The following is a 12,146-nucleotide window of genomic DNA, read 5'->3' on the forward strand; positions in this document are numbered from 1 at the left end:
GAAGTGGTTAACATTAAACATATATTTTTAAAAGGTTTTGTATTTCAAAATCTAAAAAATAATTTCTAGATGCATTAAGAATGAAACGATAGGAGATGGATAAATAAGTCATGTTAACACTATATAGTAAGCAAGTAATTATACGGTACTGGGAAGGCTGGATGGAATGTAAAAATTAGACCCCCAAGACACTAAGCCAAATTTAAAATATGCTAAACTTCAAAAATAATAAAAACAAGACATTGAAACAAGATCTAGCCCGTATTTGTCAAAATGTCTCCTGGAATCATCCTGACTATTAGAATTACAGGTCATTTAAATCATTTTATATAATTTTATCATTTCAACTTGAAAAACAGTGTACTTTTAAATATAAATCAAGTACTTTTAAAAGTAAAATTAGTAAGTGCGTTAAGCAACAAGTTAAACACCACTGAAAGGAAGTCTATCCTGTGCTGTGTTCCTCCTTAATTCCACGTCAGCGCAGAGCAAAGCAAACATGGTGTCTCATTTCATCGTCTCATTTTCAAATGGACACAGCAAGTGTCATGTGGGTTCAGGGTTCAGTTTTGTTTTTCCCCTTTTAGAGGCTCAAGCCTTACTCTGAGTTGTCCTGACACTGAGCTACAAGAATCAACAATAAGACAGGCTACCCTCAGTGTTCCCCCATCCTCTCCTGACTGGCTTCTGGAACTCTGAGCTGCTGGTGGGAGCTTTCTGAGGAGTGGTTGTTAGAGCTACCTGAAGGTTTGCATTCTGTGCTTGCACACAGCTGCTAAGATCCAGGGAGCGCCTCACTCAGCGTTTTGACTAGTCAAAGTGTGATCATTGTATTTTGGCACTCTAGACCAACTAGATAACTGTTGCAAGCCACATTTTTGGGGTGATTTGGGTGATTTCTGTCATGGTTCAGCCAAGATGGGTTCATATGTTCCAGGGCAGGGACACGTGGATTAGAAATGTTAGGTAGGAGGAACGGAGACATGGAAGAAACACAGAGAAACAGCATAGTCCCAGGAGAGCAACTCAGTGTATACTGTATACTGAATTCACCCGTGTTTAATTTTCATATGCTTTTATATCCCAATACAAAAGAGGGGGGGGGGAGCTGGCAAAAGACTGCTTTAACATCTCACAAAGGACAACCAGAACAGTACTTACTTCAATATTTGAGAGATCAAGTCATTATTTCCTGAGTAAAGCCTTTGATGTTTTGGGCAGGATATGCAGCGAATACACTCTAGACCAAGTATCCTGTGGGGCGTCACTCCCTATATTAAATTTCTTGTTTTAAAATGAAGGAGCAGGAATAGGCTTGGAAGAGTAAAGTAAGCTCAAACTCTCTGACCTTTAGTCAAGGTGGAACAGTCTCACGCCTGTGCTAAAAGAACTCACTGATGCACTAGTTAATATAGTGTCTGATATATGGGAAGCCACTAACGTGCTAGTGATTGTTTAACGCATATGAATACACTAAGATCTGATTATTATGGACTCTGTACCTGATAAACAAGGAATACATTATCAGTCATTTTTATGGTCTGAATTTCACTCCACCCTAAATCCATATGTTGATGTGTAGACTACAGCACCTCAGAATGTGACCTTGACTGAAAATGGCATCATAGCTAACTAGGTAAGGACCAAACCTTATTCAAGTAGGGTGCCTCAATATGGTTGGTGTCCTTATCAAGAATGGAGACCAGAACACTGAGCAAGCATCAAGAAGAATACCAAGGGTCAGTGATGTCCCTAAGATGATGCTTCTAGAAATCAAAGGACAGGCCAGCAAAGATGGCCTTCAAAATACGTGAATCGGAGAAACGCACTGCACAGCCTTTCCCACATGCTCAGGAGGGATTAACTTACAAATATTTTCATCTCAGGTAATACCTCCAAAAGCCATGAGATCGTCAATTTCTACTGCTTTAGAAGTGTGTCCTTTGTTACAGCAGCACTAGCAAAGTAATCCAGTCCTTGGCTAGGTGCAGCATCTACCTTAGCCATCCACAGCATCGCTAGCAAAGCCTTCCATGTCCACCTGCTTATGTGCTATTCCCCAGTCATAGGTTTAAATTTTGCATTACTATTGGTTGTGAATCTTTTACAGGACTTTGAGCCATTTGTTTCACACAAATTCCTACCTGGCAATGGTCAATGTTTATGGATTATATGAAATACAAAACTCTGAAAGAAGAACCAAGCTGATTACAACCTGAGGTCCTTGGACAAAGATCTTTCTGCTCCACAAGACTGTGGTGAGGGTGAATCAGTACAAACAGGTATTCAACTGCTCTAGGAGCCAGGAGGGAAGAAGCTCTGTAGATTTATGGCCCCACCCTTCCCGTAAGCAGATGAAGCTGGGTGGGTGATGCAGAAAAGAATCTCTTTGCCTTCAGGACCTTTCAGCAATGATTTGCAGATAAGGAACCTGTCAGGTTTGGGGAGGGAGGTGCTTTGGCCAAGACTTCTCAGCAGGGGACTTTACAGAAACTTCAACAGCAAGGCTGTAAGAAGCAGAACCTAAGCTAGGGATCTTTTCAGAGTTCAGAGTTTAAAGGTGTAGTCAGCCTTTTTCCTTGTTTACTGAAACCCAGTCTTGTAGTATCTTCCATAATGCAAAGTTCTCTGCAGCTCTAACACTGGAGGCACAGGCACCCTTTCTCCCGTGATAGCTTTGCCTAATATGTTTTTCATTAATTTATACAGTTTACAAATACTGTTGAGCTCTGATTTTTCACACATGGGGCACTTATGATTAGGGACGAGGATTAAGTTTCCCTGGTAGGCAGAGAATTAGGACAAGAGGCATAGCAAAATAATAAATATGCTGAAATTCCAACATGGCTGGTTTCTTCCTCACCTTCCTAACCAGAGACAAAAGTCTCTCAGTTTAAAAAAAAAAGTGTGGTGGCTTTTGCTCCCATCAGTAGGGGCCCTGCCAAGGGTCTGACTCAGCAAGTTCATGTCTGGTTGCAATGATAAAAGTGGCACAGGTCCCCAAGTCGCCACAAGCAGTGGGTGGGAGACCACAAAAGGAGAAGGGGGAAGGAGAGAAAGGGGAAGAGCAGAGAGGCAGAGAGAAAGAGAAGGGGGAGGTGTGAGATCAGGAGAGAGACAGAAAAGAGAGCGCTAAGGCTGAAAGCTGAGGGAAAATCTGACTGGGGTGGAGGTGCAGGGCTTGTCTCTTAAAGGGACAGGACAGACCACTACACTGATGTGGAGATGTGGGCAGATCTGCTATTCTGTCTTTTTTCAAACTGATCAACCACAAGCTAGGGAAGGAAGATCCTTCAAAGATTAAAAAAAAAAAAAAAAACACCCCAGACCTCCAGAAGAGGCCTCCCCGCTCTGCTTTGTGAAGGGATTTTTGCTATGTATTTCTGTGTATATTTGGCCTTTTCACCTCTTATAAAAGCCTTACTGTACCAGTTGAATCTGTCTGCTACTATATACTATGTTTGAGATTTTGTCTTTTAGAGACTTAACTGACAGGGAAAACAAAACCAATCAAGACCCAAAGGTGGTGACGGAATGAAACATTGGGCAGGACAGATGACATTCAGACCTTGTCCAAGCTGTACATTCTGGCAGACTAGAAGAAACATTAGCAAGTAGTGGCCATGTGGCTAACATGGAGACAGTGCTAGGTGATGTGCCCAGGAGTTGGGAACTATGGTAAAGTGGAACTCCAAGACAGTTCTGGTTTAGTAGGGCTGGGAGAGGGCTCTGTTCTCAGAGTGTTCATGTCGAGTTTGTATAAGGAGGATCTGCATCTTAAGAGCTAAGAGACGCATGATAGAGAAAGCACCTTGAAAGTCAAGTGTTGACATATATTGTTTAGATTTTTTTTAATAACAAGGATTCCAAATACCTTGATACCTCAAATTTTTTAATAAAACAAGACATTTTAAGTTGAATGTTATCGTGTTTGCCTATTTTAAAGATGTGACATGATCATGCAATGATTATAGGGTTCCTTTCCTTCTTCCTCAAAGGACAAAACTATAAAGTTCTGCACATTCAACAAAATAAATTAATTAAGTTGTTATGAAAAATTTTGACATTATATTGTGACGAAAAATTCTCATTAAGGAGATTCTTTTTAAACATCAAATTATTTTTAAACAGAACACAAAGTAGGAGTGTGTAATGACAACTGGTCGCACAGTGTCTAAAGACGCATGTAAGTAAATACTTTGTGAGAGACATTAATGAAAATTCCAAACATTCAACTACTTTAGTGTGGTATTGCTCTTTTTTCAGTTTTTTAAATTATGAAAAGTAGTAGTGTGAAAAATTCTTTCATAGAAATCGTCTGTGTTAAGGTCTAAATATCCTTGCCAAGAATGAAGTGTAGAATTTAACAGGCATTTAGCAAACTACATATGAACGAAGTAAGAGATACAGTATACTAGAGAGACAGAATAACAAGAAAATCCATTTGGGGTTGTTCCTTTCATAGCTTTCGGCACTCAAACACATGGCATCAATTAGTCAATAGCATGAATGGTGCTTAATGAGGTCAGCCAACTTTCTCATGGGCAAAAGGCCAAGAAAAGTGCAAAACTGGGGTTCAGATTCAGGCCTCTCTGACTCAAACACTATGACTTTAGTTAAGTCTTTCTTGGCTATCTCAGAAATACTACCAAGAGATTAAGTGAATAGTTACATAGTAACACATCTAAAAATGCATTCTTCATATCAAAGAATAACATTATGGAAGCCCAGAATGAAACACTAAAATTCTACTAACATTAATTGATCTTTATGAAATGAACTAAAAAAAATAACTTACACCTAAAGTTGCTTACTAAGGGGAATCTATTTTCCTAGAACAACAAAAAATGGAGTGAGATCTACCAACTGCTGATGATTATGATTTATACCTATGAAAACCACTTTTCACAGTTTTGTTTTTGCTCTAAACTTATAAAAATAACACCTAATGTCATTTTTATTTCTGAAAGTATTTGTTAATACATTAGAATTTAATTGATAAAGATTAGTGAGTATTTTAATTTTTTGTATTTTCTATGGACATATGTAAAATGTAGGTTTATGTAAAATATATAGATTTTATATTAATAGAAATTATAACATATTTTTAGATTAGTTGGCAGCTTGCATTTTCTGCATATCAGTGCTGCCAAATATGACTTTGAACTGTCCTAAACAGATTATAACTTTCTATTCATATCCTTATTAGCCAAAGGGTAAAAGTTTAAGTTAGACAGAGTCAATTCTAGTGGTCTATCACAAACCATGATCACAATTATAATACTGCTGTATACTTCAAAATTGCTAAGAGGGCCGGTCGGTGGTGGCGCACACCTTTAATCCCAGCACTCGGGAGGCAGAGGCAGGCAGATCTCTGTGAGTTCGAGGCCAGCCTGGTCTACAAGAGCTAGCTCCAGGACAGGAACCAAAAAAAGCTACAGGGAAACCCTGTCTCGAAAATCCAAATAAATAAATAAATAAATCTCAACATAAATTGTGTTAGCTAGCTTTTGGTCATCATGACTAAATCCCTGGAGAAAATAGCTCAACAGAGGAAAGTTCATTTCAGCTCTTGGTTAGCTCAGGTCAGATGGCTCCCTTGTTTTGGGCCTGTGCTGAGGCAGCACAACCAAGCTGGAAAACACCTTGGAGCAACCCTGCTCATCTCCAGATGGCTGGAAGCAAACGGTACGACAGAGAGAAAGAAAAAGACAGTGAACAAGCTCCGCCCTTCCAGGGAATTCCTTCAGTGTTCCAGTGGCCCATGTTCTAGTTTCTACCACTCCCCAGTAAGACCATCAAATTATTACTCCATCAGCTGATTAACCTGATGGAAAGGTCAGAACCCTCATGAGCCAAAAATTCAGGCCTTTGATGCACACACCTGTAAGGGACATTTTAGCCTGACATCAGGTGAAAGGATGGTTCTTTAATGTGATCAAGAAGCATTTTCCTATTGCCAAGGGCTTTAATAAGGTGAAGTTATTTAAAATGTAATTTTAATGTTGTAATTACAGGGAAACTGCTGAGAATTTAACATGTTTATAGTTGAAACAATCACTAGTTATACACTGCCTGTTTCCACATTTGTTTTCTCATGTTCAGATTCCATCTGCACATGTATTATCGCCATGAATTTGGCATCGTTTAACAGAACTGCATGTCTTAATATTGTCTACTATATTGTGAGTATTTTCTCTCCCCTTGAGGCCCATGATTTCTAATGGCCGCATATCATCCACTCTGTAACTGCAGTATACACTACAGATTATTAGAGACCTCTGTTGCAGACAATGTGTCTTTCTGTGTTTCACTTGATAGTGACAGTGTCACTAAGAAATATGTACTGAATACTGCCTCATCCCTTACTTTCTGTCCCTGCCCTGTATTTGTTCTTTATCTCCACTGGGGATGCTTCTTACTGAGGGCTCTGCATACCAATTTCTGTCTCTGTGTAAGCTCCTTAGGAGCCCAGTTTCTAACAGTGGTAACATGGCAGTGTTAACAATATTACACATGCATGCCCCATCAGCCAGCCATTCCAACTCCACGGACACAGTGAGGTCATAAAGATGTGTCTCTCATGATATTCATTGCAGCCCCTCTGTGGGAGTAAAAATACTGGAAAAAAATAAAAACTCATACTGGAAATTCAAGTCTGTCATTAAGGAACTTAAGAATAGATTATATGGTAACTATGCACAGAAACACAATAGCTCATTCAGGGTATCTTGGTATTCTGTTACGTAGTCATGCGCAGCTTGATAATCCAACTACTATTGAGTGGAAAGAGCAAGTGGAGAAAAATGGATAGTGTGCTCCACTGCTTCTCAAAGAAATAGACAAATACTGATACATATGTAAATGTCTGCTCATGCATATAAAGAAATGATGCAGCATTAATTGACTTAAGCGGGGGAGAGGAGGAGGGAATTGCATGTGGGGATAGAATATAGGTTTAAACTTTTATTTTTGCACTATAGAACTATTTGGCATAACTCTAAAGAAAATCAAATCAACAAGTGACCAGACATTTCCAGGTACCCAGTGATATAAGCACAGAAAAGGGAACTGTTTTAAAGGGCATCAAAGTTCAGTGACCTAACTTAATCTATCCCTAGGAAAATATGCTGCAGGGATGAAAGGCACAGGAAATAATCATTGCTATGATTTATTGCTAATAAATATATGTTGCTACTTGCCTACCTTCTCCCCCACCACCACTACCAATTGCACCCCGTCCCACCTTTCTTCTTTTTCCACACTGAAAGCAGTTTTTAAGGAATTTCCCCACACTATTCTCTGTACAGGTCAACTTCTTGGGAAACTCTCCCTGCAAAGGGGAATTCTCTATTTCTCTATACCTGTTCTTAGGAAACCAACAAAGCAAACTTAGCAATGCTAGCAAATACCCCTTGGGATTCCCATCAATCAGTCAGCAATCCCACAATTATTTTGCTGTTGCTAGTTTTATCATTTGGATTTTGCAACTGTTGGGTGTATATTATGGTAAAGCAAGTAGTTTATTATGTTGGTGTCTTACAAAATGGAAGAAGACAAGAACAGATCTCAAAGAGACTATGGAGATTAAATAAAATCCCTGTTGTTCTAAATTCAAATGAGAAGCACCAGTGTAAATGCTGGCGTGTTTATTGATCCAAAACACGGAGATCTTTCTTAGTTTTGATCACATAGAAGGTCTATAGAAAATGATCATACTACAATAAACATATCCAACAAAAGGAACAGATTCACATGAAAAGTCACTGACAGCAGCTCTGAGATAAGGAATGCACATGAATGACCTGAAACCTCACATACCAAACTGTATGGAAGCCTGGCGATGTAGAAAGGATTGGTGACATCCCTGTGGTTGTGTTCACAAGAGTTCTTATCTGTGGAGCAATATGGCAGTGCAGATAGAGGGTACCAATGTGTGCTATTTATTCCAAATTAATCTGAAATGAAGCTATAGATTAAAGAAAAACTCCCTACCCTGAAACTGGGGGCCATAAAACAGGCTTACAGAAACCTGCTGTCCATGGAATTTGAGAGCCTGGAGCTAGTTAGTGGCAAAGCAGGTGACCTGGTTTATTGCTTATGTGCCTGTATGTGCTAAGGGCCTGTTGAAGGCAGACCCCCACCCACCACTCTCCAGTATAGAAGGTGACTCTCAGAATCTGCTTATCATGTTTTCCTGGACCTTCCAGTACTGAAGGTCCAGCCCTTGGGGGAGTCAACTCCTCAGAGCAATCAAGTCTGCTCTTACCATTTTGAAGCTGAACTGCATGTATTCTTCCATTTTCCTCTGCTGACTAATTTCTTGCACTAGATGGTAAGACTGACCAGAAGCTGACCATTCTCAGGGGTGGGCCACAACTGCCCAGAGGAATAGTTTACTGCCTCTCTAGTTCTGCGAATACTTAAGTTTCATAGAAAATGAAACTTAAAAAAAAGAAAGCCAGGAAGCTTCAGGTTTAGTAGCAGAGATGGAAAATGTAGGTGGAGATGAGGAAAAACAGGTTTTCTTTGTTGAGAGAGGGAATTCTTTGAGGCCACTGAGAGAACTAGGTGCTGAGACTTAATGTCAGGAGACATTTAAGGTGTCAGATAATGCTTTGGGGCTCATGTTTTCTGCTGAAAGAACGACTATAACTTGGAAGTAGGCACAAGCAATTTAGGGATAAAAAAATCATTGTTTCTCCACATGGAGTGCCTGAAACATAGACTGTCCTAAATGAGTCAGTGTCCTAAATAGGGCGAGCTTTTCTCATAAGTGAGTGATTGCTTTTCCAGAGAAGGGAGTGGCTAGGTGGACTGGCTTTTCTTGTACCTTGAGGCATTTTCGTGACCATGTTTTGGATTTGCAGCAGTTAGAATAATGAGTAAAAATAATCGCTTGCATTCAAATGGACACACACTGAAGAGGGGACACCAGCGTTATCTACAAAGAGCTAGAATCTTTAAGACATTGTAGTGGCACACTCACCTGACGTGGAGTGGGATCTTGGGTACCTTCTTAGAGACCTTGAATCTGTCTATATCTCCATAGACATCTGTGAAGTACACTCCAGCCACACTTGTCACCTGGTTCCCGGGGAAACTGGACAGCACTTTGTCATGGCCATGTTGACTGGCCCAATACCAGGCTTGGCCCCCAATGAGCAAGCCCCCACCACACTTCACAAACTGGACCAGCTTCTCAGTCAAACTGTCATTGTAGGCATCAGTGCAGTAAATACCCAGAGCCTCTGCAGGCTCAGACTGAACCAGCACCTCTAGACCAGAGTCACCTAGGATGTTTTCTAGTGATGCCAAGGAGGAATGCACTGTGATGGGAGCCCCTGGCGAGGGGCAGAGCCAGTTCACTGCATTGACAAGAAATGGGGCCAAGCCAGCATGCAGCAGGTAGCCCTCATGGGATACGACAACCAGGCGGCCTTGGCCATAGGAAGAGGCAGCAATGAGCACCTGGCCCTTGTCATTCACCATCACTGGGAAGGCAGCCTCCCCAATAAGGAGGAGTTCACTAGGAATGGGTTCTTTGGGAAGATCCCAGCTGGTCACTCCATTCATGAGGGTCTCAAAAGCAGCATCAGTATTTGTTGCCATGGTTCTTGCAGATGCTGCAGAGGAAGCAGAGACTCGGGTTGGTCAAAATGGATTGAGGAACCTGTTTTAAAAAAAAAGGCAAGCACATTATTACAATCCCAATTTCATAACTCAAATACACAAGAAGAGTAAGGATGATAAATAAGGCGGGATAATAAATAAATAGGCATCAATTTCCAGATGCTATGTGGCGATGAGATACAGACCCGCCAACTGGAAGGCTGCTTTAGACTGACTGACAGGAAAGACCTGGTAAGAATGTGGCCTTGAAGCTGAAACCTGAAATGCTGTGGGAATGGGAAGAACATTTTGGTAAGAGGCACAACTAGGCAGCCATAGAGTCAAGGGCAAAGGCCCGAACAGGACCTGAGGTAGGTTGGAGGTACAGGTTCCTGAATGGCCTGGTGGATAAAATGCAGGAGCTGACCTAGTATTTCTTAGATTTGGTCAGACAAAAGGGTCACATGACTTGTCAGGATGTTGCCAATGGCTTCCAGATGAGCAAATCTGCCCACTATCTGGCCAGTGATCTTTACAAACCTGCGGAAGGCTGTCTGCTAGCTGCTGAGCTTCTCCAGTACTCCCTGGGAGTTTCTCCCTTGTTTTACAAATTAGACTACAGAGTACAGGCTCAGTGAGCCCATGTGAGGGGCCCTCTCTTCTTCTGCTTCTCATCTCCATGAGTGCTGCCGTGGATCATAGCTGGTGCCCCACACAACTTCTCTATCCCCACATCTGAATAGCTCCCCATGAGGGACCTCCTGTCCACTCACATGACTGGCAGGACAGTCCTTCAATGGCTGTGAGCTGATATCCTAAGGCTGTGATATCCTAAGTTAGCTTCAGGTATACTGGAGGGAACCATAGACACCTGCCCAGTGCCTTACGGAGGAGCGTCCTGAGAGGGTCCCTCATAGGGCTGTGCTCTGCAGGTTCAGTTCTAGAGGGCCAGCGCTCACCTTGTTCAGTTCCCTCCTTCCTAGTCCCCCTCCCCAGGTTATTCTCTTGGATTTTCAGGGCTTTCTTCCCCAGAAAGCCTCCAAGGAGTGGGAAGAACCTGAACAGATCAGACCCAAGTGCCCCTCTTGTCTCCTTTGTTCCTCCTGTTCTCATGAACTGTCAAGAGCTTATGTTGTCCGTCTCCTCTCATTACCACAAGCAGGCCTGAGCCTGTAGTATGCATTTCATTCAGCATGCTTGACTAAGAACTCCAGAGCCTTCGTTTCAGCCACTCCCTGTGAGGTGAAAGTCTGTTATGTGAGCCTTGGCATGTCTATGTGGGTTTCGTTACCACCGCCACCCCCACTTTCCATCCCGTTTCACTGCGGTGCAATTCTCAGGAAAGTCAACAGTGGGAAATTCAGATGGATCAGGAACTCCAAGTTCAATGTTAAGTCATGTTAAGTTTGTCTGAGAAGAAAGTTCTTTCACAAAAACCACTTGGGCAATCTGTTCAGAAACGGCAGGCCCACCCACCACTCTGTAACTAAATGCGCTTGCACGCGCGAACACACACCGCTCCAGTGTAAAGAGCAGAGATGAATCAGTTCTGAGTTAAGTAGAAAATCGTACCAGATACATGGAAACTAAAAGAGGAACAGACCTGTGGAAGATACACTGTCGGGAATGGCGTCCGGTAGCCTCCTGACACTTTAGGGGTTCCCTCCAGAGTCGCCCAGGTGCTCGAACATCCAGCCCCACTCTAGAACACGCGAGGACTAAAATACTCACGCGAGGAGGCCTCTGTGCCTGCAGACTGTAGCAGCAGACTGGAGGAGCGCTGTCCGGGTGAAGGCCGGCACAGGGGCGGGACCTCCCGGGGTGGGCAGGGTCATCACCGAAGCTGGTTAGGTTCTCTGGAGAAGAGTTGTCCAGCTGGGTTCCCTGGGCGGGGCTTCCCTGGGCGGGGCCGTCTTGGGTATCCAGGGCGGAGCTTCTCAGGGGCGGATTTTTTTCCAGGAGCCTTGCTACCAGGGGACAAGGCTGGTTAAGGGTGTTCTGTCTTGCGGGGTGGGCTATCCAGGGAACTGGCCTGGGTAAGGGTGGGCTGTCCTGTGGGGTGGTCTATCCAGAGAACTGGGCTGGGTAAGGGTGGGCTGTCCTGGGGGGTGGGCTATCCAGAGAACTGGCCTGGGTAAGGTGGGCTGTCCTGGGGGGTGGGCTATCCAGAGAACTAGGCTGGTTAGGGGTGGGGCTATTCCGGAGGCAAGGCCCTCGGGAAGCTGAGCTTCTCCCGTAACTGGGAGGGATGACTGCCCTCGGAGGCGAACCTCATCCTGAGAAGGCTGACGCAGACTACCTGGAGAGAAGACTCTCTGCAAAGCTCTCGATGGACCAAGGGAGAAAAAGAAAATTCCAAATCTCCAATTAATCAGATTTTGGGGTGAACATCACCCAACAACTGCGCCAGAGCCGGAATCTGGCTCCAACAGACACGGTGCCGCATCAGAGCTTCACTGCGGTGTTAAGGCTCCCTGTCTCGGGCATCAGGGCCTGCCCCCTGGTGGTTGACACTGGCCGTTCATCTGTAGGGA

The 12,146-nt window shown here is 43.1% G+C and overlaps 1 protein-coding gene across 1 annotated transcript in view; it reads right to left on the reverse strand.

The window, feature by feature from the left end:
• LOC126515108 (TRPM8 channel-associated factor 2-like) overlaps positions 1 to 11,404 on the reverse strand; it is a 22,665-nt gene extending 11,261 nt beyond the window's left edge. The window contains exons 1-2 of the mRNA XM_050164462.1: positions 11,216 to 11,404; positions 8,990 to 9,673 (exon numbers count right to left, since the gene is read on the reverse strand). Of these exons, the coding sequence (XP_050020419.1) occupies positions 8,990 to 9,612 (623 nt within the window). The 5' untranslated portion in view covers positions 9,613 to 9,673; positions 11,216 to 11,404. The remainder of the gene's footprint in view (positions 1 to 8,989; positions 9,674 to 11,215) is intronic.
• Between the last annotated feature and the right edge of the window lie 742 nt (positions 11,405 to 12,146).

This window comes from Alexandromys fortis, unplaced genomic scaffold, assembly GCF_014885135.2.
Source record: "Alexandromys fortis isolate MF-2015 unplaced genomic scaffold, M_Fortis_MF-2015_v1.1 scaffold_133, whole genome shotgun sequence".
In the NCBI taxonomy this organism is placed as follows: Eukaryota; Metazoa; Chordata; class Mammalia; order Rodentia; family Cricetidae; genus Alexandromys; species Alexandromys fortis.